This window comes from Wyeomyia smithii, chromosome 1, assembly GCF_029784165.1.
Source record: "Wyeomyia smithii strain HCP4-BCI-WySm-NY-G18 chromosome 1, ASM2978416v1, whole genome shotgun sequence".
Lineage (NCBI taxonomy): Eukaryota > Metazoa > Arthropoda > Insecta > Diptera > Culicidae > Wyeomyia > Wyeomyia smithii.
The window spans coordinates 84,699,727-84,725,272 of NC_073694.1; the positions used below are offsets into that span (position 1 = coordinate 84,699,727).

General features: G+C 36.2%; 1 protein-coding gene across 15 annotated transcripts in view; it reads right to left on the minus strand.

Moving 5' to 3' along the window:
* Positions 1-225: 225 nt before the first annotated feature.
* The window catches only part of LOC129717851 (scoloptoxin SSD976), a 152,342-nt gene continuing 127,021 nt past the window's right edge, over positions 226-25,546 (minus strand). For 13 of the 15 annotated variants that reach the window (XM_055668057.1, XM_055668063.1, XM_055668058.1 and 10 more), the window contains 3 exons: positions 9,460-9,623; positions 2,230-2,327; positions 226-2,147 (listed from right to left, as the gene is read on the minus strand). In XM_055668057.1, the coding sequence (XP_055524032.1) occupies positions 1,658-2,147; positions 2,230-2,327; positions 9,460-9,623 (752 nt within the window). In that variant the 3' untranslated portion in view covers positions 226-1,657. The remainder of the gene's footprint in view (positions 2,148-2,229; positions 2,328-9,459; positions 9,624-25,546) is intronic. The other 2 variants (XR_008726762.1, XR_008726761.1) reach the window with 2 other exon arrangements.

The following is a 25,546-nucleotide window of genomic DNA, read 5'->3' on the forward strand; positions in this document are numbered from 1 at the left end:
GAGTGTTGGAGAAAATATGAATAATTATACAAACCTCTTGATTTAAGTTCTTGTTGACTTATTGAAATTATCAAGCATCGGGCTACTGACTGCATTTTGGAAGTTTAAATGAACTTTTTTTCTGTTTTGCTATCAACGTCGAACGCGCTTCGGTATTGATCATCATCAATGTGCTAGATAATTTTGCCATAACATGTTATACATGTGCAGGTACCTGCACGAAATATGGTTAATGAAAATCGTCGAATAAACATTTATCAGATAAAATTAATATTTAGTTTTCCTGCGCCTGCAGATGATAATGCATTGACTATTCAATTGTGAAGTGAAAACGTGCCAAGATTTTCAGTTCTTTAATTTTTAATCTTTATAACTACATATACTCGAACAAAAAAAGAGAAAATAAATAATTACAAGCACTAATGCTAAGCACGCAAAACTTGAGTATGAATAGAATAAAACAACTAGTTACGCAAACGATTGTAGACTATATTTGAAAGACTCCTACAATTTATAAATTTAAATATTGAGTATAGTGGGTATGAGGAAAAAAAAACCCGGACTGTCTCGCCACTCTTTCGGATGGAGATTTGCTTTAGTAATTCTAGAAACGGGTACATTGTGATGCAGCTGTGGGGTTTTATGTTTGCCTATTGCACTATGCTAGATTTGGGATTATACTCCAACTGTACGATTCTTACTGCAACTATCGCAGCTTACTGAATTGGCAACAAGCAAGTTAGTATGTTCCATGTTCCCGGTCTAATTATTGTTTCCGTCATTTCCTCTAGTTTTAGAAAGAAAAATAAGCCATTGCTGCCTGTGGAGTGGTACGTTTCGGATCCTGGCGTAGTTGATATACACTAAGGTCTTTTTTTGCGCGCGGGATACGTTCCAAATTTGTATGGGACCGCGTGAAAATAGAATTTTATTTAGAGTTGACAATATAACGAAGAAAACCGTTCTAAAATATTTGAACCTTGTTTGATTATGATATTGGTCAACCCAAAGTCCAAAATGCAGCATTCCGAATTTTCAGTATTTAGTTTTTTTTGAAAACTGATATAGGTATGATTACTTCTGGCCTGAAATGGTAAACGTGATTGGAATGAGATCGATGTCTTGTATCGCTACAGAGTAATGGAGAAAAGCAACCCGCGTAAAAAAGACCTTAGTGTACAGGGAACAGCTTCCGTTGTCGCCCTTTCGCTGGGTAAACTGAAGGAAAAGGGGTAATCCTCTGTCACTGCTTCCTGCCACAAAACTGCAATAAGTATGAGGTTTAGCACTTGACAGTATTTTGTTCTATCTCGTTGTTGGTATTTGCTCAGTTCTGTTTGTTTATCTCCGGGTTCTGTACATTGGGTTAGGGTGTGCAGATCTTAAGCACAAACGGTTTGATGTATGTAGTAGGGAGTCTCACTATTTGATGTCGTTCGTTTGAAAACTATAGGGCGCATATTACTCTACCAACCTCTAAGTATTCTGCAAGGAGCTTACCGTTTATAAGACTAGTGGGTTACAGAAAGTTGTACGGTTTTCATTTTTCCAAAGCGTCCATAGCATAGAAGGTTTAGCATCAGCAGCAACACTGAAGCAATCCTCGGTGGGAAAAGGCTCTTTGTATGTCTCAGCTCGAATAGTATAACCGTAACTTTCAATGCAGAAAATTGAACAGCAAATCCCAACGGTATGTTAGGAAGGGTGACTTAAGTGCATCGCCAGTCGGCTTGAGAAGAGCTGCAGTGGCGGTAGTTGCAATTGGTGCCAATGGATTTGATAGGTGGTGATATGTTGGCTGTTGCGTTGTCTGTTGTCCAGTTGGATGATAATGATACTGCTGCTGTTTGTGCTGATCAAATACTAGATTGTACAGGATATGACCGTCATGTGAAAGATGACTCAAACCATTTGCGACAGCTGTGTACACTACCATAGGAGTAGACGCTGCTGTAAAATGCTGGTTGCCATGACTATCGGATAAAGTTGGATAGGAATAATAATTTTCTGGGATCGTATTATCATGATGATACCGATCCATTCCACGAGGCATACAAAGACTCGGATATTTGTGGGATTTTTGCAAACCATGTTGATCGCACGATGGTCGTCCGATAAGATAAGGCTGTTGACCTTGTATATTGCCGCTGAATGTGTTGTGTAAACAGAATAAGTAAATAATGCAAGTTAGAAAAAATATTGTTAACCGCGTTAGGTCACTTTACTCACCCTGGCCCGTAGTTGCAGACATATAATTTATTGTATTTATTCGCAGAATAGTAATAGGAGTAACCACATCCTACAAGAAAACTTTCGGCCCACACAAGCTGAAAAAATATTTATTTTTAGAAAATGTTCATACTTTGTGTTAATTATTCTACAGTGGTATGTTTTCGAATTAGGTTACAATAGCACCTCGTTTTTGGATCAATTTTTTCTTTTTGACTTTGGCAGCAATCCTTATATAATTTATTAATTTCATTTTAAGTTTCGTGTTTCGGTGGAAAATATCCTATGCTCAACTTAATAAATAATAAATGTGAAATTTCGTAGCGTTGTTATTTATTTCATCAAGATTTTTTTTTTCAGTTCCATTCCAATAATAACGGAAGCCAGCTATCCGAAATTACGACCGCAGATTTTAAGAAACAGTCTTGAATGTTCAAACGCCTCCCAATATGGGTATTTCTAGAACTGGGATGATGCCAACAGACTGATGTTTCTCAACCCCGTACCCGACCTGAACCCGATTTTTTTAGGTCATTTTTTACCAATTTTAGCCTGACCCCCCGCACGCTGCATAATGTTTGACATCATTGTATTCTTATTATGCTTTTTCGAGAAAGTCGGGTTTCGACCCGACACGAACCCGACATTTTCAAAAAATTTCAAACCCGAACCCGATTTTTTTTATCAAACCCGATCCCGATCTGTACCCGATAATTTCAAAAAAATTCAATTCCGAAACCGACCCGAACCCGACAGATACGGATACAGATACCGTCTCTAATCTCTATCTATACGTTTAGCCGTATGAATAAAAGCGTTTGCTTTACTCATCCCATGCAAATCTTATGGGAGAAACAGAGTAAACTCTTTTATTCATACGGTCTATTGAATCATGTGTTAAACGTTTTTAAGTAGAGTAGATGATAACTCCGTTAGGTAAAAAGCGAAAGTGGTGACACAAAACTGTCATCCAACTTACATAAGAATGCATATGAAACCTCCATTAGTTGATAAAAATTTTCTTTTGACTGTGTCTGATATATATTATGTAAAAAAAACTGCAATGAGCGTTAAATACTTCTTTTGAAATGCTAATAGCTTTCGTACAACTTCACGTAAAGTTAAAGTCAATTTGTCATTGGATTGCCAAAGTATAGGTACCAGATACCAGATAATATGGTAATTAGGCCGTTACAAATTTCATTTTCATTTTATGTCAAAATTGTTTATTTTTTGCTTTCTCGCTAGCCCAGGCCCTTGGACATAAAGACTATTCAAAATTTGTATCAGCCTTATTATTATTATCAATAGAAATTGAGAAAAAGTTTTAAGGTCAAATTTTCTCATACATTGTGCATATAACTGATTCATTTCTTTTACACAGATATTGAAGGTAAACAAAATGATTCCAAGTATACTGTTACTGGCTAGTGATGTCTGTTTAGAAAGTAACGAGCCACCATGAGATATAGTCGCAGTAAGGGGCTCCACATTCCATGTGGTCAACTCAGGGGGGGAGGAGTACGCAAATGTCCACGCTTGTCCACGATTGGGGGAGGGAGTAATGGTAATGTCCACGTGAATACGATATTTTTCAAAAAAAAAAAAAATGGAAATCGGCCAAAAAAAATGCTGGCCTGCAATAAAAAATCTACAGCTATTCTAGTTTTAGAGTCGCCGTCAGTTGTATATGTGATTAATGTTGCTTTTAAGATATATTTCTTTTTTAATCATTTTCTTTCGTTAGCAGAGGTCTTTGAAACATTTTCTACTAAGCTCAATTTGGAATAAGTTTTGTCTTTAGTCTCATCCATCTAACAATCTACTTTTCACTAAAATTGGAATCATTTTCCGCTTTACCCTTTTCTGGCCAAAATCGCATACCAGTCCCACCTGCATTTTTGTCGTTCTTCTAGAAAAGTTATGGTAAATGTCTATCTCATCATATTATGTCGAAAATATGGGAATGGACCACGCTCAACAGCTGAAATAACTAAAGGAAGAAAAATACCTTAACGCGCTGTTTTGTCAACATGATGAAAATGAAGCTGGGACTGATATGCGATTATGGGTAGTTTTCTGAAAGCCTCTATTCTTGAAACCGTTTGGCTGAATTTAAATCATTTGCTATTTGACCTTTTCTTCTCCATAGAATTAATTTATTAATTTGAACCAAGGAGGAGCGTTCCTAAGCATTATATATTAGTTCGGAATATCAAACTTGCTTCATCCGTTTAATAAAGGCTTTCTTACCATAATTTCAGACGATTTTTTTTATCTATTTCTTCTTTACCTGCAAAATACTTTACAGCCCTTTTTCGTTAATATATGTTCATAATTTATTTTGATCTTTTCTGTCTAAACAAAGCGTCATAAACCATTATTTCAATTGTTAGCTTTCTATATTCATAAGTGACGTTTTTAATCATTTTGAATTAAATTAAGTGATCACCTTTTTTGTTTGAAATAAGTATTTTCAGATGTTTCAAGCTACATTTACTAGAGTTTTTATGCATTTAAAATTAAACTTGAAATAGTTTTTCTTTGAGTTTGGTATTTTTTTCTTGTTAATAGCTGCTCTTTTAAGTTATTAGATACAAATTTGAAATCAATTTTTTAGCTGTCTTACGTTTTTCGGCATTTTAGCTGAATTTTGATCACGTAAATTTCTGACCGTTCTGACTTCTAAAAGTTGGAGATATGTTCGAGATGATTTTAGTTTCCTGCTTTTTATGCCGCGTTTGGAGCCATATTTCGTTATATGTTTCTTCCTATGCGTCCGAATTCTTCTGCATTACAACGGCATTTGCTTTGCCCTTTTCTATTCAGTTGATGCATTTCTTGGCACTCTTAGGCTGAATTTTGGTGGAATTTTTTTCATTTATGACTTCAGAGGTCTAGGCGATTTTGAACTGATTTTGAAATTATTTTATTATTTTTTGCTGTATTTTTTTGTTTGTTTAATCACTAATTAAACCACAGAGAAAAACATGTGTCGACTTTTCCTTGTAAAAAATATGTCCTCGTGGACAAAGAGGGGGAGGGGGGAGGGAGCTGCGTAGCCGTAAGGTTACAAAGTCCGCTTTGTCAAGCGGATGGTCGTGGGTTCAACTCTTAGTAGAATCAGGCCATTCGATATCAAAAAGGGCTCTAAGCATGGGTTTATTCTCAGCCTCCCCACTAGTTACCCTTCCTGTTAACAAAAATAAGTCCCTCTCATCAATAAAACTGGCCAGAAGGACGCACGACGAAACTTCTCCAGGGAATTATAATTGGTGTTATTTGGCAGGAGGAACGAGGCTCGGTATAGAAGAACAGTAAACGTGTAAAAGGAAGGGTAGCACATAATACACAAGCACTGATAAAAAACCTAAATTAATCCACCTAACGGTCAGACTCAGCCTCTCTCATTCAAACTTATTATTTGTAGAAATAGATTTACATGAATGCTTAAATCCAATAAAGGTACATTCACTTTTTGGGTTCTAAAATATTGATGTTGTAATTGAAGTATAAAATATGAAATTTGACGTAATGTTAGTGCCTAAGAAATAGCGAGATATAAGATATGACTTTAATTTCGAACAATTTAATAACGAGCGATACCGGGAACGTTCAAATAGTACTATACCACATTTGAATCATGTTGAGGCCATATGTATATTGATCAATACAGGTATAGTGTTGAATAGTCTTTGAATTTCTTTTCTTTCCAAAACCAAATAAGTCGTGTAATACTTGAGATAATAGACTTTCGATGTTTTAACAATTAAATACATAACGGTTGCTTAAGTTTGATAACAATCAAATGAAAAGGGAACGTATAGGGCAGCAAAACTTTGAAACCACGTGTTCAATCATAATTCATCAGTTAACCCTTAACTAGCCCGTTCATCTGATATCAATATTGTTCAAATCGGTTGTGTAGTTTCTAAGATAATGAAGCTTCGTGATTTTCACATTTCGATACATTACAGACAAAATTACGGTCCGATTACAGCAAAATTCAATAGGGTGTTATGAGGCAGCTAGACCTTTCATTTGACTCTAATTTTGTAAATATCGGTTCAGCCATCGCTGAGAAAAATAAGTCAGTTCAAACAACCTCAGGATAACTTTTCTTTACATAACTTTTGAACCATATATTCAATCCTAACGGAATTTAAAAGTTAAGGGTTTTGGAGACAGCCCGATCATTTGAAACCAGTTCTATTGAAATCGGTTATGTGGTTTCTGAGATATTGATGTTTCGTGATTTTTACATTTTGATACATAACTTCAAAACTAAAAATCCGATTACAATGAAATTCAATAGCAACCTATGACGCAACTAGACCTTTCATTTGCAATTAATTTTATGAAAATCGGTCCAGCCATCTCGGAGAAAAGTGAGTGAGAAAAAAAAGTTGCACATACATACACACACACACACACACACTCACACACATACACACATACATACATACAGAAAATGCTCAGTTCGTCGAAAGGGGTCGAGTGGTATATGACATTCGGCCATTGGGAGCACTTTTATACCTTTGGTTTTTCCAGTGATTGCTATACCTTTTTAGGAGAAAGGCAAAAATAATAATAAGCATACCACTACTCAATAGCGGTATTGCTAATAACACTGTGCTACAGCGATTTAGAACTTCTGAAGTGACTTGGTGTTGGTTGTAGGTCTTGTTGTGTGTAATACTCGCTCATACTAGAAATTTTCCAAACACCCCGGAAACCTGAAGTTATGGTCAAAATACGGTTTTTTAGACCTCAGCGTATATAACTTCTTTTAACTCAGTCATTTATCAACCGATTTGTAATATTTAAGCAGTTTTAGAAAGAAGACAAATAGAGCTTTCAAAATATGTACAGATTTGTACTAATATCAATTGAAAATTTTGAGTTATTTGAGTTTGAATCTTATTTTTTAAACTTTTTTAGGCAATTTGTTAACTTAGTTTGAAATTTTACGTCTATTTTTGATCAATTATTAAGATTGTTATTGCACAATCATTTTACGGTGCTATAAATGAAGAAAAAATGCAAGAACTTCTGCTGTGACTTAGTGTGAGTTGAATCTTTAGTCAAGTGTTACTTGCGCGTTTACTTGAAGTTTTTCAAATACCCCAAAAATTATGATTTATAGTCGAAACCCAGTTTTTTTTACCTTAACTCACATTTTTATATTTAATTCGGTTATTTTTCAACCGATTTTTTATATTTTGGCTGTTTTGGAAAGGTGAAAAATAGAACTTTCGAAACCTATAAAAATGTCTAAAGAGTTGACCTATATGTGATGAATAGTTTTAAATAAAATAAGATGATTTATATTTTTTTCAAATTTTTCCTATTCTTTTCACAATTTTTCACACATTTTTGTAACGGTTCGGTTCGGAACGTTCAAACGAATTTCAACGAGGATGACGGCCGGTACGAAAAGAAAAATAAGTAGCCAGCTATCGCGTCTTGTCCTACGTTAAAACTATATAAAGGATGATTTTATACGACCATTTTTGTCAAGTTGACAGCAGAGATCAGGTATGAGAACCCGAACCTCGAATCCGACCCGTACCGTTTTTTTTCGTAGAAGGTCTCTCAGGAAGTTCGGCTACATACTCAGCCACAAAGGGATGTAAGATGAAAATCTAAAACCGGAAAAAGTGAAAATTATGTCCAATTTCAAATGCTAATAAAACGGTTAGTTTTCGATGGATTTCCTTCGTTCTTGCAGCAATAGATTGGAAAATCTTCTAAGATTCCTCCCAGATGCAGAAAATTGTAATTTTATTATTTGAACTATTATACTATTGAAAATTGTCTAGCCTTGTAAAAACGCAAAATTCAACCTCTGATTGGTCGTTTTATGATTGCTTTTCCAAGCACAGTAGACAGAATTATAGACCTAGTAATTTGAAATGTACTATTTGGCTTATATAAAAGCCTGTTTCAGTTCTACGTCAACCTTACGGTTTTGGCTTTGCAATACAACCCTTGTGAATTTTTCGGTAAATGTCGGGTTTGGTGAAAAAAAAAGTTCGGGTTCGGGTTTTCGATAAAAAAAAATCGGGTTCAGGTTTTAACCAAAAAAAAAATCGGGTTTGAAAAACATCTAATTGACAGCACCGGTAAATAATGCCGTCCAAGCTTCTTCTGTCAAATTCCAAATTGTTCAGTGTACTATGCCACTTCGTCATGGAAAGACGAGCAACTTTTGCAAATCATAGAAATTTATTATCAAAATTCGTGCTCTGTGAAAAATGTGATTCGTGTTATGATCTTCTACATTAAACCATCGAAAAATCAATAGTTTGATGTGGTTTATGAGCTGGTGAATTCATTGAGTCGTTTTTCTTTAAAGACGATCTTGGACGAAACATTTCCGTCAACGGTTAATAATATTGATCCATGATCCGCGACGTTTATGGTCCAAATTTAAAGATCTGAGCTTGGTTGATATGTGATTTTAATAGGACTGCACCACGTGGTACACAGCACGTGAATCGATAGACATTTTAAGAAAAGATTTTTGTGAGCAAGCCATTGGATCATTTTTTGTGGGACTACATGAAATAGTTGGTGTATGAGAACAAGCCGAACACTAGTGAGGACCTAATAAACAACATAATACTTGTGAATGGTGGAATTCAGGCCGAAATGCTGAAAAATGTTGGGCGAAATAGAGCCTTATATACGTACTATTTGAAACGTAGTCGTGGTCAACACTTGTATGAAGTAATTTTTAAAAGGTAAATGGCACGAACCAGTCTATCGGTTCCACAAAAGGTTTTTAATGCATTTTTAAATGTTTGATTTATTTTTAAAAAACAGGCTCTTAAAAACCATTCTTTATAAGCACTTTCGCATCGCAAAGATTGCCATTTGGTATTTGCCTCCAGTTGCGTACGATTGTGTGCAGCCTGCATAGCAAATTGAGTTTGCTGTACTGAAAATTAATTTGAGTTGAAGAAGGTAACTCCGGACCATCCTTTGCTGTTTCGGTTACGCTTACCTGTTAAAGCAATATATTGCCAACAACAAATGCATAAGTTTTCTGACGTCTGATGGATACTGGTTTGATAGTTTTTTTTAGTGAACTTACTACCATTGCTCTATTTGTTGATTGTCCAGAAGTAGATTAGAGGATCGCATTTTTAATATCATCTGAATATTAAAACCGCTGTCCGCTCATCTGATATAGTAGGTTTAAATCATCGTTGTTTTAGTACAAACCTGCATGTAGTGTCCGGTGGTCAAAGAGAATCTAGCGCCATAAGAATATTTCTTCACCTCATCGAACCATTTTCGTATACGACCAGGGAAATCACTATCCTGATCATTGTCCAAAGAGGCGCTACTCCAAATAGCGGCCAAATTTTGTCCCATTATAAAACGACCTAGAATAGAATCGAAGTTGGTCTTGGTTCAGAAGGAGCTAGTGGGAAATAAATCAAATTGTATAATTCTCGGGTAGCTTTTTAAAACTTTGTTTACGTTTTCATTGATTGATAACTAAGTTATCTCTACATTTTTCATGATAATATACTATTTGCATATCACATATTATATTCTTAAAATAATGAAATGAAATCTTTTATTGTTACATGGATCCTTTTGAAAATTTACGCGAGAATTGTTTTGTTTATTCTTTTAATGCGTTTTTGATAATAAAGATTAGGTATTTTGTCAGTTTTTGGAGCTCAAAATAGTTTTGTGTTGCTTGCCGTCAGTAAGTCATTATCATGAGGAATGTTACAGGACATTAATCCGAGGTTTCGAAATTATTAAAAAGTTTCCACTCTAGTTTTACTATTGACCGCATCATTATTCAATATCAGTAAGTTATTAAGTAATTAATGAGGAAAGTTACGGGAAATTAATCCGAGGTTTTGAAATTAATAATAGAAAATTTTCACTTTAATTTTACTATTGGCCTCATCGTTATTCTAGCCTCCCTAACTAATTTGGTTTCCTTCGGTAAATGAAAAGATGAAAGAACCTGTGAAACTGCACTCGTTTTATCTAATTCGATTTAAAAGAGTTTGCTCATACCTAAGTGTCGATAAAAAACGTGGTTTTCTTATTGTTTTTTCGAGGTAAAAAAAGCGACACAAAGGAATAATCTTTTGTATTTATCGAAAGGTTTGGACATGCGAAATTTAAGCTGGATAAATTGCTAATGTATAGCCGTTGTGGAAAAAGTTGAAGAAAAATAAATTTAGTTTGTTTTATAAATCATTTCACCACACTTACTTATGAAAAAAGTTGCTCTGATCATAACTTACATTCCTTCACTGAAAATCCTCAAATTTAAGTTTTGTTCTGCATTTGCTAACAATTAACGCCTTACTTACCCATAAACCAAGTTTGATGCACTTGGTAGAAGTAGAATTATGTAGAACCAGTTTTTGAACTGTTTCTTATGAAATGTAGAATAAATATGCGATAAATAAAATATATAATGATTCATATTTTTGTGACGTTACAACGGGCGAGATCCCTTGCTGAAAAATGAGCGTTTTGACTTTTCAGAGAAGAGGCTAGACATCTCAATTTCTCGCGCATTGTAACGTCACGCTGCATTATCACTTTCCAAAGTTATATAAACAAAGTAAACAAATGTCTTATACAGCATATACATCATTCTTAAAATTTATGCACCTACTTCCCGAATCGGTAATAATATCGAGGGTTTTCTTGAAAAACATTCAAGTTAGAGTAAAAATTAAACCAACAGAATAGTCAGATAGGGATACCATCTGGTCTAAGTTAGAAATCAGGACACCTTTTCTGGGCACAAACTTGTCTAAGTTATTCTATTCTTCGAAGTAAGAGCAAATATAACTCGTAATATATGATTTTCTCAATTTTTTTTTTGAAAATTTTTCGATTTAAAAATCCGCGTAAAAAACCGTTAAATCGAAAATCCGTGTAGAAAAAATACCTAGTAAAAAATCTGAGTGTACCTCTGATGATCCGCTTTCATAAAACCCCTTTGAATTATTACGCATTAGTCGATACTTTAAATATTCAACACACGTAAACTGTTTCTTAAACTTAACCAATGCCAGATGCTTAATGGTAACGGTCAACGCGTGAGAGATTCGTCTTATTACCCTAGTGAGATTCAACCAATGAAAAATTTCGATCGCAGTGAGCGTTGTGACCTGGAATCGAAAACACTTATTGAGCAATTTTGGAAAATTCTACTCATTGCCACACCAGAAAGATAAATATCTCCAGAAAATCAGGACAAATGCCAAAATATAAAAAATAAATCAGGACGCCCAAATAGGACTTCAAAATCAGGACATGTCCTGCTAAATCAGGACGGATGGTATCCCTATAGTCAGAACGTTGTAACGTCACGGTAGAATGTGTTATATTATCAGTTTTTTTTTATTCTCGTTTATTTTTCGTCGGTCTAGTTCCGCCACTGTTGTGGCCAATCACCGACGCCCAGGGAGGCGACTCCACACCCAGGACCCTAACTCACGACCCGTTTATTAACGGACCGGCGCCAACGGCTTTACTTCCTCATGCGATGGAAGGCGTGATCCCAGAGATTTTTCGCCTCAGAAAATCTCCCGGTGTCGGCTAGGATTGAATTTAGACCAGTTGGGTTGGTTGTGAGTGGATCACGCCACCTCACAACCATCGACACCTATGTCGGCGGTGGGATTCGAACCCAGGCGTCGAGCGTGGTTGACGGAGACGATATATATATTATCAGTTGTACGAGTTAAAACCTCCTTCCTTGTAGGATCTTATGACCACTGCTACCATTAGAGTTGAAACCTCAGTTTTTCATCTATACTAGGATATTTGAGATTTAAGGCACATTAAACAATAACTTATAACTACGCTGCCGGTACCCGGATAACTGTCCCATAATGAAAAACAACATGTTGAGAAAACGGCGATTTAATATTATCCGTGAATTTTCGGATTTCCAGCAATTACATCCAGAACCAACGACCATAACAGTTTCATGGCAGCACAAGTTTATCGTTGAGAACAAAAAAACATGGATGGAATTGGTTTTACGTTATATAACTTGAAATAAAGACAAAATGGGACAAAATATGCGGGTACATTTCGAAAGTACTCGCATATTTTGTCCCATCACATATAAATTCAACCAGCAACCGGCAGTATCATTGGCAACGTAGATTGTACTACAGAAAAACAACATTAGTCTAGTTAATAAAATGACATACTTCTATATGCCTAAAATAATCCGATGTATAGTAATCTGGAACAAAATTATATGTTCGCAGGTTGCACCACTATGCAGAGGGACTGTAATGCGGGTACTTTCAATATGGGACAAAAACAACTTGGTATTTTTTCCATGTTTTTCCATACAAATGTATCAATTTTAATTTTTTTCCAGAAAATATGATAACCGTTAAGTCGATTCCCGATGATAACTCAAAAGTGACCAAAATCATTATGGGACAGTTATGCGGGTACCGGCAGTACGGATATATGGTAAATTTTGGATCGGGTCTTTGTGGGAAGAAACTTAATAGTATGAATCGTTTCACACGAAAAACTGAACAATTTCGAGTTGTGCCAGTCCTAAATTCAACTAACGATATGGGGTTAAAGGGCTATTCCCGACCTATTAGGCGGACATCCCTAACATTTTTATGAATCATTGATCGGAAAAAATGAAAGAACTTGAATGTTGCTCATTGTTTTGACTGTTAAGCTTTTTTGAATAGTCTGTTGCTTTTCGATACGTGCAAAATGCTTTCAAATGCGAAAAATAGTTATGCAAACACGTGAGAGTTTGGCGGGCAATATCGGCCTAAAGATTACTTTTCCAGCCCACATGGTATTCTATTTTCAGTGTACAACACTTTCAGCACGACTGTTTGAGCACTAGAAATAAGACAACGCATAGTTATCGATCGAAAATCAGGAGACCCTTTTCATCGACTGATTACGATAGGCGCCCCTGTTAAGCCGTTTCTTACCCCTGTTATGGCATACACTCAAAAATAGTAAAATTTTTAGGTATGTTGAGAAGAATAAATTACATATTGCCATCAAAAGGAAGAGAAATGTAACAAATTCATGCGAATTATGTTTTGGGAGCAGTACAACAGTCCTGAAACAAGAACAAATTATGCTTATACTACTAATAACCAGCTTGATTACAATCGAATCAAGTTGTACAAATGGGTCTTATTTATCTACAAAGTTAGAAATAATCTAACTAAAACTAACTTGAATTTACGAAGCAATCGTGATTTTCATAGCTACGAGACTCGTTCAGTAGATAGTTTACGCACACAGGTACCAGGAAGTTATTATATTCGATTAGGATGCACGTATGGTGCAATAGTGAATTTTAAGAATATACCAGTAAATATTACGAATATTGTTCCACTTAAAAGCAAAGCCTTGGTGCTACATTCCGATTCGGAACTTGACCTTCTGTTTATTTATACACAGACTTCGCAGCCGACTGTTTAGTGTACAGGACAATTGCGGGGCTAGCGCTACGATCCTACTGACACCAACACAGTTTCTCCCGAGCCGAGAATCGAACCTACGACGACTGGCTTGTTAGGCCAGCATCGTACCTCGAGACCATCTGGGAGATAATTGTTCCACTTAACAGGTTCAAAAAAGCTCTGAAAGCTTATGTTCTAAATACCTAAATTAAGGACAAACGCTATTGAATCCACAAATGGCCGACTTTGAGCCACCACTTCGAATTTTCAAAAGCACAAGAGTCGGAAATAGATAATACGTTCCCTGTGAAAACGCTATTTTATGTTTGCTGCGGTGAAACATAAAATAGCGTTTCCACAGTGATCACATGATCTATTTCCGAGTCTTGTGCTTCTAAAAACTCGAAGTGGTGGCTCGAAATCGGCCACCAAGATTATTGTCTTGAATGGAAACTTTCATTATTGAAAGACCTCAATATCAGTCCTTTAGTGACTGCCCGAGGTCTAATGTATCAAATAATAAATGTATACGAGTAGGAGAGCATAAATATGAAAAAATACATACATATGAAGAAATACAAAGAAGAATACATAGGAAGCACAAAAAATAAGATTGTTAACTAGACTGAGGTAACCATTGTAATATGTAATTGGTTTTTATACCTGAGAACAAAATTTGGCTTAAATGTCCAAAATGTTTCTACCTTGGCGTTTCCCTTCCCAAGAAAAAGAAAAAGAACTTGTTTATGATAGTTTATGACTAGTTTTTTCTAATGAGCTAGCGGACTAATTACTAGGGAGCAACTCCTTAAAATAATATGATTATTTCATGTTAAAGTAATGTTTGGTAGGTGTAAATGACCATCGACAATTTTCCATTTTTAGGTAAATAGATTTAGTTCTTAAAAATTAATTTAATAAAAATGTTTTTCTGCTTCTTTCGGCAAAAAAATAGCTCTTTCCGAAAAAGCTTTGTTTTGTGCCGTTTCCGATTGGACGATTGGAGTACACCGACGTATGCACCCACCATACGCGGAACTAATGTATGCAATCAAAATACAACTTAATCAAGCAGTGATACTTTGTTAAAAGATTTGTTTTTAATTCCTTGTTGCATGAGTTTACTCAAAGACCTGTTTTAGTACAACAAGTACAAACTAATTCATTCACTCCTCACACATTTCAATCACATGTGCCATCAAATACCAGTTTTATGAGCACTATTAACTTAGGTGTCTGGACGCACGATCCGCATATTAAAATCAAACTGCTCAATGTTACAACAATGAAAACGGTCATTTGCGTTGGAATAAATTATACGAAGTGCAAGTGTGTGAAAGTATAGCACCACCATCGCCAAACTTCACGGAAGACATTGGAATCATCGACAACGACAGAACTGTGAAAAAATCGTCTGTCAAGAGCGGAGCTGTGATGATCGATTGGGATGGGATACTTCGACGAGGTCAACGTTTTTTTGTACCTTGATATGCTGTGAGCTGTGACATGCGGTAATAGTGTAAGTCGTGGTTATGATGGTCCCATCTTATACGCCTACCTTTGTTTTTTCCATCTTACTTCTCTATCATAGACTTCAATTGGGTTGTTTAGCTATATCAGTTTTTTTTTATCCTATATACTAGTTTTTTATACTATCTAAGAGCAGCATTTTCTAAGCAAAACGTGATTTTCAAAAATTTTCTATCGTTGTCATTAAATTTTTAAATCACGATTTAAAACTGCTCGAAATCTGCTTGAAATAGCTACAATGACATTTCGCCCATATACCAACTATCATTGTAGCGATTTAGAGCGATTTTTATTCTACATTTAAAAATCGAAGGACAATGAAATAAAATTTTAAAAATCACGTTTTGCTCGGAAAATTACACTTTTTCAGATGATATATAAAAATCAGAAAACCGTGAGTAACTAAACAACCCAATTCAATTCAAATGAAAAAATTCAAATTGTTCAACACAAAGAAAATTTTTTTCATTTATTTTTTTTGCAATATATATTGTCTTTGAAAGGACAAAATTGGTATCTACAACTTTGTTGATCAAGCAAACCATTTTTTCTACAAATATTTCCATCATTAATAAGCACTCGAGTCGATCAATACACATACAGGTCGGACTCGATTATCCGGAACATCAAAAAAATTTTCGTTCAGGATAATCGAGTTTTCCGGATAATCGAATCACACACAAAATACTGAAATTTTGCGATTAACGAACATAGAATAAATATTTCTTTTCTTTATTTACTTGTATGATGCAGTGGCGTAACCAGAAGTTATTTCTGAGGCGAAAAGCAGTAAAATCTTGGGAAGCAAAACAAAAAATTGGATATTGATTATTTTCACTTAATTCGAACATGTCCCAAACATGCCGTAAGTGACTTAAATGATAACAAATATGCCAGAAGGGATGGCAAAGACAAAATTTCGGAATAAAAATTGAAAACGGACACCAAAAAAATAAAATTCCGGATAATCGAGTCTAAAATTCCGGATAATCGAGTTTCCGGTTAATCGAGTCTCCGGATAATCGGGTCCGATGTATGTGCTGTATGTGCTTTCTTCCAATGATGATGGTATTAACATGTTTATGATCAACACGGTTTGTTTGATATCGTCTCGGTTGAATTTTTTTCCCTGATTGTTTTTCAGTTTTCCCTGATATTCCCTGATCAAAAATCACAGAAAGGTTGTATGCAAAGCCACGACCGCAAAGTTGAAGTAGAATACTTTTACGAGAAAGATAAACCGGCTGCTTGCGTGTCAGTCATTTTTTCTAGTAAATAAACGTTGACCGTTCATTAACAGTATTGTAATTTCTTTTTATTTGATATTTTGAATGAAGTTCATTGAATATTTTTAAATTTTGCGCAAATGAGAAGTTGAAGTGCTGCCGAATTGTAATATGCACACTTAATACGACATCATTAAACGGGAACGGAACAAAGGCTACGGTTATGCAGAACGCGAATGACGGCGCGATGCGATTCGCCTTACCGTGGTGAAATGTACAGCTCTTTTTAAGGCGAAGTAGAGCTATACATTTCAACACATTTCGTCTTGCCGAATCGCATCGCGCCGTTGTTTGCGTTCTGCATGACCGTAGCCAAACACTAAGCGACGCAAACACGTAATAATAGTCAGAGTATGCATGTAGGTGAAGATAATTAACTTTGGATTATAGCGCAAAACGAGAAAATATTAACTCTTCAAATATTCATTTCTGTTCTTCAAGTTTCAGTTGTTCAATTTAATATCCGATGGAATGTCTGTTTATTATCTGATGAAGCTCTTATATAGGCCAAATGATGCATTCCCAATTTACTAGGTCCATAACTCTGCCGACCGTGCTTGGGAAAGCGCGGTATAACGACCAATCAGAGGTCGAATTTTGTGTTTTGACAAGGTTTAAGAATTTTCAATAGTACAATAGTTCGAAGGATAAAATTGCAATTTCATGAATTTGGTAGGAATCTTAGAAGATTTTCTAATCGATTGCTGCAAAAACGAAGGAAATCCATCGAAAACTAACCGATTTATTAGCATTTGAAATTTTTCTCACTTTTTTCAGTTTTAGATTTTCATTTCACATCCCTATGTAGCCGAACTTCCTGAGAGAAGTATTGTACTTCAAAATTAAATCTTCATTATTTCATTTGTTGTCCTTATAAGGACAATTGTTCAATTTATCATAGGATGTAGTGTTTAACTTACATCTCTGTGTTACCTTGACAGTGAGGACTAAGGCGCACGGTCAGACACAATAAGAAAGGTGTTTTCACATTGAAAACTAGACACGGGTTTACTGGAGGATGTGTTGGCAAATGCATCTACCGCTAATACCGCCGCTATCATACGAAAGCGCGTCGTTTCATGTGGGGAATATCAACAACGAAAAATGACGCGCGTCTAAGCATAACCCGAACTGTTTCGCCGTGCTGCTTCCATTTACTTCCACATCGGCCTCAGGGAAGTACCGGCTGCATCTGCATCTACCGCTGAGGCTGTCACTATACTGCTATTGGTACCAAAAGCTATTAACTCTTCAAATAAGTGTTTTATTTGTTCTCAAAAGAACAATTGTTCAATTCAGAATCGGATTTACGCAATCGCATCTCTGTAATTTTACCGATAATAATATTCTTCTGAACAAAATGATACAACTTTCCCATTAGGCCTCTGCCATAATAGACGCGAAAAGCGACGCGAACCGATTCGCTCGGCTGTAAGTTAATGTACAGCCATCAGTAGAGCTGTACATTAACCTACGGTTGCTGGCTGATGTATTCACTTCATGCAAGCCTGCTGCTTGATGCTTCCCGCTACCACACTGAAACAGCATTTTAGTGAAGGGAGTGTCGTTGCATCAGCTGACCCTGCTACTATCGATGCTGATATACCCGCTGCAACAGCTACGCTACGCATAGCCATGTCACAGTTGTGGCCGCTATACGCTGGCCCAACTGCTGAGCAACTGCAACGCTATCCGTAGCCATGCCACAGTTGTGGCCGCTATACGCTGCCATTGGTATCCGCTGTACCTGCATCTGCTGGCCCAGCTGCTATCGATGCTGAGATCCGCTGAAACTGCTACGCTTATCCGCAGCCATGCCACAGTTGTGGCCGCTATCCGCTATCGATGGTATCCACTGCACTGCTCCCGTTGCTGCTAAGGGAGGACTGCTGTTGTCGCTGTTCAGAACTATTATGAGCGGCTTCGACTAAAACAGGCTCTTATATAGGGATGAAAATAGGAATGAATTATTTTTCGTACGTGGTGGAATGATATAACTTGAAAAATATGTGTGACTTCATTCTGGCTCAGAGCGATCATTTGATAAGCTCCACCTCTTTTTTCAGTTTCTAAAGTTTTTCCTCAGTTTCGTAGCACGGATGTACAAAAATGATTTCTTGTGGACATTCTGTCGAGCCGGACCGATAGCACTCTCATTGAAGCAACAAAATAACATGTTTTGTGTCGTGTTGTGCAGCTTGGTTGAAGAAAATGTTCCCGTCCCCGTGTCGTATGAAAGCAGATTATTGCGTGTTTGACATTGCCGATGGTAGACATGAGTATGAAGGTCAAAATTCTGCTGAGGTATCAAAATATAACCGTTTTAATTTAAGACGCAAGAGCGTAAGTGCTGCATTTCTGTTATCTTCTGCCATCCAGCACGAGAACAAGTATAAATTATAACCGGTCCTTCTCAGGGCCACCAACACGTTCTTGAGGCAATGTTGAATTTTTCCTCGCTTGCAAATGCTGAAATTCGCGGTTTTTCGTCTGTTACATACGATGAAAAATTTTAACTACTTCAATCACATAGTTGAAGAGCACCAAAAGGTGCTATTATATTTCACAACACTGGCAAGTTGGTTCAATTATCATCATTCCGGATAACCATTCGCCGATGATTCTAGATCTCCCGTTTTCTCTAGTAGAAATAAGACGTGTGCGACAGATTTAAATTGCTAGGATCCAACACAGAATGCTTGTTGCGTTGTCAAAAATTATTAACTTTCAATGACTTGTTTTTTTGTCTTGAAAAAGGCATTTTGATTTCCAAAATTGGATTTCCTGATGGCAATCTTCATGTTGCCCTAACACGGGGGAAATGATGGCAGTCTGGCGACACACGCTGAGAAAAACCCCGCTGCTCCTGAGACGTGGTGACCAACCACAGGGCTAGTGCTGCTGCTAAGTAAGGACGACTGCTGTTGTCGCTTTCTAGAACTATTATGAGCGGCTTCGGCTGAAACAGGCTCTTATATAGGCCAAATAGCATGTTTTCAGTTGCAAGGTATATGATTCTGTCGACCGTGCTTGGGAAGCAATCATATAACGACCAATCAGAGGTCGAATTTTTCGTTTTGACAAGGCTTGACTATTTTCAATACTACAATGGTGAAAATAATAAAATTACAATTATCTTCTTTTTGGAAGAATCTTAGAAGATTTTCCAATCTATTGCTGCAAGAACGAAGGAAATCCATCGAATACTAACCGATTTATTAGCATTTGAAATTGGACATATTTTTCACTTTTTTCGGTTTTAGATTTTCATTTCACATCCCTATGTAGCCGAACTTCCTGAGAGAAGTATTCTACTTCAAAAATGAATTCCCTGATTTTCCAGGTTTTCGCCACCCTACATGAGATCGCGAATTAAACTTCTTGATATAGCTGAAAAACGGAAATAAACTGCAATGATGTTGAGCGTTTTAGAGATTTGATTATGTTTATATGTTACGCGTAAGCGTGTGCATGAATGAGTCACCGGATATATGTAAATCAGCTATATTGCGTTTTTTAAAGAAGGATACGTCCAGTACCTACATATACCGAGGTGTCAAGATTTTCTGAGCTTCAAAATACAGATGGAAATGTGGCATCACTGCTCGAGGCACGATGCAATAACAAGCCAATAATCACAGCTTCGAGCGCATACGTTATCAAGATAAACTTTGTTGTCGTATTCAATTCTGATCAAGTCAAATTCATTATATGAATTATATGAATTCTAAAAATAATTTCGAAGCATCTAGTTACTAAAAACATTAGAAGAAATGTCAAACAAAATTAACAACAAATTATGACAAAAACCGTAGCAATCATCATTTACAACGATAAACTCATTTTATAGTACGACAGCTTTAAAGTTTTCAAAAGGTTTATTTTTGTTTTTTAATTGACAAATAAAAAACCTAAATTAATCCACCTATCGGTCAGACCCAGCCTTTCTCATTCAAACTTATTATTTTTTAAAAACACATTTATATGAACGCTTCAATCCAATAAATGTGTATTCACTTTTTGGGTTCTAAAATAATGATGTTGTAATGTAAGCATAAAATATGAAATTTGACGTAATGTAAATGCTCAATAAATAGCGAAATAAAAGTAATGATTCTTAATTGCGAACAATTCAATCACGAGCGATACCGGGAACATTCAAATGGTACGATGGCACATTTAAATTATATTGTGGCCACATATATTTATCAAAGCAGGTATAGTTTTAAATAGCCTTTGAATTTCTTTTCTCTCATTACTTTTGAACAACATATCAAATTGCTATGAAATTTCTTACTTGTGAGTTTGAGAGACAACCTGTTCAAAGGACACTAGATATGTTCAAATAAGTCGTGTGATCTTTGAGATAATAGACTTCCGTTGTTTTTATAATTTAATACATAACGGTTGGAATAAAAATACTATTATAGTCAAATAAAATGGGAACCTATAGGAAAGCCAAACTTTTCATTTGACACTCAGACTGTTGAATTTAGTCCAGCCATTTTCGGGAAAACGAGTGAATTTGAAAAGTCACCGGAACATATTTTTTTTCACAATTTTTGAACCACTTGTTTAATCACTATAAAATTCATCAATTAACCTTAAACTAGCCCGTTCATTTGATACCAATATTGTTCAAATCGGTTGTGTACTTTCTGAGATAATGAAGTTTCGTGATTTTCACATTCTGGTACTTTACAGACGAAGTTACAGTCCGATTACATTGAAACTCAATAGGGTGTTATGAAGCAGCTAGACCTTTCATTTGACACTAATTTCGTGGAAATCGGTTCAGCCATCTCTGAAAAAAGTGAGTGAGTTTGAGTAGTCTTCGGAATATGTTTCTTTTCAAAGCTGGATTTCACATTTTTAAACAAAACAGGCAAAGTAATAGTCCGATTGCAAAAAAATCAATAGGGTCTTATGGGGCAACTAGACCTTCGATTTGACACTGATTTTATGAAAATCGGTTCAGCCATCTCTGAGAAACATGAGTGAGATTAAACACTCTCCAGAACACGTTTCTTTAAATAACTTCTGAACCGCACGTTCAATCTTCATGAAACTCAAAAGTTGAGGGTTTTTAAGTAGCTCGTTCATTTAAAGCCAATTTTGTTAAAATCGGTTAAGTAGTTTCTGAGATAATGATGTTTCGTGATTTTCACATTTTTGAACATAACCTCTAAACTAAAAATCCGATTGCAGAGAAATTCAATAGGGTCTTATGGGGCAACTAGACTTCTCATTTGCAATTAATTTCATGAAGATCGGTCCAGCCGTCTCTAAGAAAATCGAGTGAGATTGGGAGAGCGTTACACACACACACATACACACACACATACGCACACACACACATACAGAAAATGCTCAGCTCGTCAAACTAAGTCGATTGATATACGAGATTCGACATTTTGGAGCACTTTTATACCTTTGGTTTTTCCAGTGATTGCTATACCTTTCTAGAAGAAACGCAAAACATAAATTCACAGACTGTATGGTGCCGTGTCAAATATACTATTATTATTGATTAATAAATTCACAGATATTCGTCGGCTTCTACAAATTTATATTTTTACTGAAAAGGAAATGAAATAAAAATGACTTATAACTTATCATTGTAGCCACAATATCCAATTCTTATTGAGTAATTTATGGTTTCTATGGTAAATCACCATCAGCGGCAGCATTGCAGTTTTTCTTCGATTGCACACAATGAAAGTTGTGTACTGTAAAACGGGGCGAATAAAAACGGTCTCCGTTATATACGTATTATACAAAAAACACCATAATACCTAGAACGAATATAAAATTTTTATAACATGGATTCAACCTTCCTCTATCAAGGGTATAAATACCATTTTGATACCTTATAAATAAATAATTCAGTCTTTCATTGAAAAAAATATTGCATGTATCTATTCGCCCCGTAATGAGCCGAATAGAAACACTCATCAATGGACTGCATCTTTCTTGTTCTGATAAAAGATTGGATATCTTTATTGAGGCGAGATACAATAAAAACGTTGAAAAGTATTTAAATAGCGGAAATGCTCAGTCACATACAATGTATTCATGAATATCATCTTAATGTATGGGGGTCATTCCATACGAAGTGACCACGAAAAAGCACAAACTTGGACACGACCATCACAGATTTTGCTCAAAGCTGGGAGAATTATTCATCTACCGTCACTTTGGAAAAATCCCAAATTTGGTGTCGATTGGAATACCCCCCGCTCTGTGGGACCCCCCTGTTTATTGCAAAGTCACGCGCTTTTTGTTCAAAATCTCTTTTTTCTTTTTCTTACAATTCATAGACGTAAGATGTCCGAAAAATACTGATAAATAATTTTTGAAGAAAATAAACCAAGGAATCCAGAAAAAATATAAGTTTTGGCCGGAAGTGTTGCCAGATGGATTATTTTTGTATTTTAAAACTAAATTTACATTTTTCAGCAAATGCAGCCATTTTGATTTTAAATTTGATAATTTCATCGTGTTCTTTGGAAAATTTTACATAAGAAACAACTATCATCCCGAGGTAATATGAGCCAATCTCGAGATATAGCATGTTTACGAAAATAGTTCTGAATTTCGTAATTAATTTTTCGTAAAAATGTTATATCTTAAGATTGGCTCATATTACCACGAGGCGGTAAGTGCTTATTACGTAAAATTTCCCGAGAAATACGATGAAACCATCAAATTTAACATAAAGTTAGCTGCATTGGCCGAAAATGCAAATTTAGTTTTAAAATACAAAAATGATCTATCTGGCAACACTTGCGGCCGAAAACAATATTTTTTTCTGGATTCCTTGGTTAATTCTCCTCAAAATTGACCCATCACTATTTTTCGGGTGTTTTACGTCTATAAATTATAAAATAAAATAGTAACGAAGTTTACAACTTTTTTCGTAAAAATGTTATATCTCGAGATTGGCTCATATTTCCTCGGGATGATAGTTGTTTCTTATGTGAAATTTTCCAAAGAACACATTGAAATTATTAAATTTAAAATCAAAATGGCTGTATTTGCCGAAAAATATAAATTTAGTTTTCAAATACAAAAATTATTTATCTGGTAACACTTCCGATCAAAACTTATATTTTTTCTGGATTCCTTGGTTTATTTTCTTCAAAAATCATCTATCAGGATTTTTCGGACACCTTACGTCTATGAATTGTAAGAAAAAGAAAAAAGAGATTTTGAACAAAAAATGCGTGACTTTGCAATAAACAGGGGGGTCCTACAGAGCGGGGGGTATTCCAATCGATACCAAAATTGGGATTTTTCCAAAGAGACAGTAGATGAACCCCCAATTTTGAGCAAAATCTGTGATGGTCGTGTCCAAGTGGTATACACACTTCGTATGGAATGAATCATGGATATATCTTAGAGTTAGGAACGGAAGGATTCAGAATTGGGTCAAGCATTTCTGCCGACACAGGATCTTCTTGCACTTCATCTAGATACGGCGTTCAGTAATACTTTGTGCTGGTAGAACTGGAATTTTGATTCGTTTCATTCGGGTTATTGATGTCTCTGTCAATTCGTGTCAAGCACCACGCAGCAAATAAATCAGATTTTTGTCCAGTTTTTGGTTATTAGCTTGGTTGTCTGCTAAAGGGTGTCCACGATGAAATTGCCACACACAAAATTGATTCGCAAAATTAGAGTTTTTATCCGATTGCCATAAAATTTTCAGGGATTGAAAAATAACTATTAAACTTCATTTTACCATTTTACTCGTATTTTATTTACAGTCCATACGCAAATGCCCGCACCTTGGTCTTAACCCCGGCCATAAGATTGTGCACAACCTGTGAATCAACCGTTTTTTGCATGTAAACCCATGCTTTCTTCAGTTCCGCGACTGTATTCACTACCTTAGGTTGTTTAAGAAGGTGCTGCTTCATAATCGCCCAGTACTTTTCGATGGGGCGGAGCTACAGAGTGTTGGGAGGGTTGAATATTTTCGACACGAAATTGACCTTATTGTCCGCATACCACTTCAGCACGTCCTTGGAGTAGTGGCATGACGCCAAATCCGGCCAGAAGATTGTTGGGACATTGTGGGCCTTCAGGAGAGGACGCAGCCGCTTCTGGAGGCACTCTTTCATGTACACCTGTCCGTTAATCGTGTTCTGGGTCACGAAAGGTGCATTCAGCTTCCCGCACGTGCAGATGGCTTGCCAAACCAGGAATTTCTTCGCAAATTTGCACGTTTTCTGAGTGCGGACATGCTCCGGAACGCTGAACTCATCCTTGGCCGTGAAAAGCAGGTTGCCGGGAATCTGTTTGAAGTTGGCCTTCACATATGTTTCGTCGTCCATGATGCAGCACTCAACTTTAGTCAGCATGTTGAGCTACAACTTCCTGGCACGGGTTTTGGCGGACTTGTTCTACTTCTCATCGCGATTTGTACTTCTCATCGCCTTTTGTACCTTGAATGTTCGGAGCCCAGCCTTAGTTTTGGCTTTCTGGACAAAACTCTGGCTTAGGTGCAGCTTCTTAGCCACATCCCGAACGGAGGCGTTGGAGTTTCGGTTGAAGGCCCCAACTACGCGGTTGTGATTTGTGGGGTTGTACGGAATACTTTTTCCTTCACTTCTGGGCTTACGATCGGTGGTCAATCGTTCCTCGAACCGCTTAGTCACTCGCGACACCGTGGAGTTCACGATTCCCAACGTTTTAGTGATGGAACGATGCGAGAGATCCTTGTTCTCGTGATGAATGCACAAAATTTTATCACGCACGAGCTGTTCTTTCGACTCCATTTCCGCGAGTTTTGATCACAGGACTTTAAAACTTGCAGGATGTAAATAATGCACTATGAACTAAATCCACCCAAATTTTCATTAAATTCTACCCAACGGTTAAAAAGTTAGAGCAATTTCATGGTGTAGCAATTTCATCGTGGACACCCTTTAGAAACCAAACATTGACCCTGGACACCATTTTGAATTTAAAGATTTTAAGTTTGGGGAAAACAACCAAAATAACTAAATACGTCCCAATATGGGTATTTCC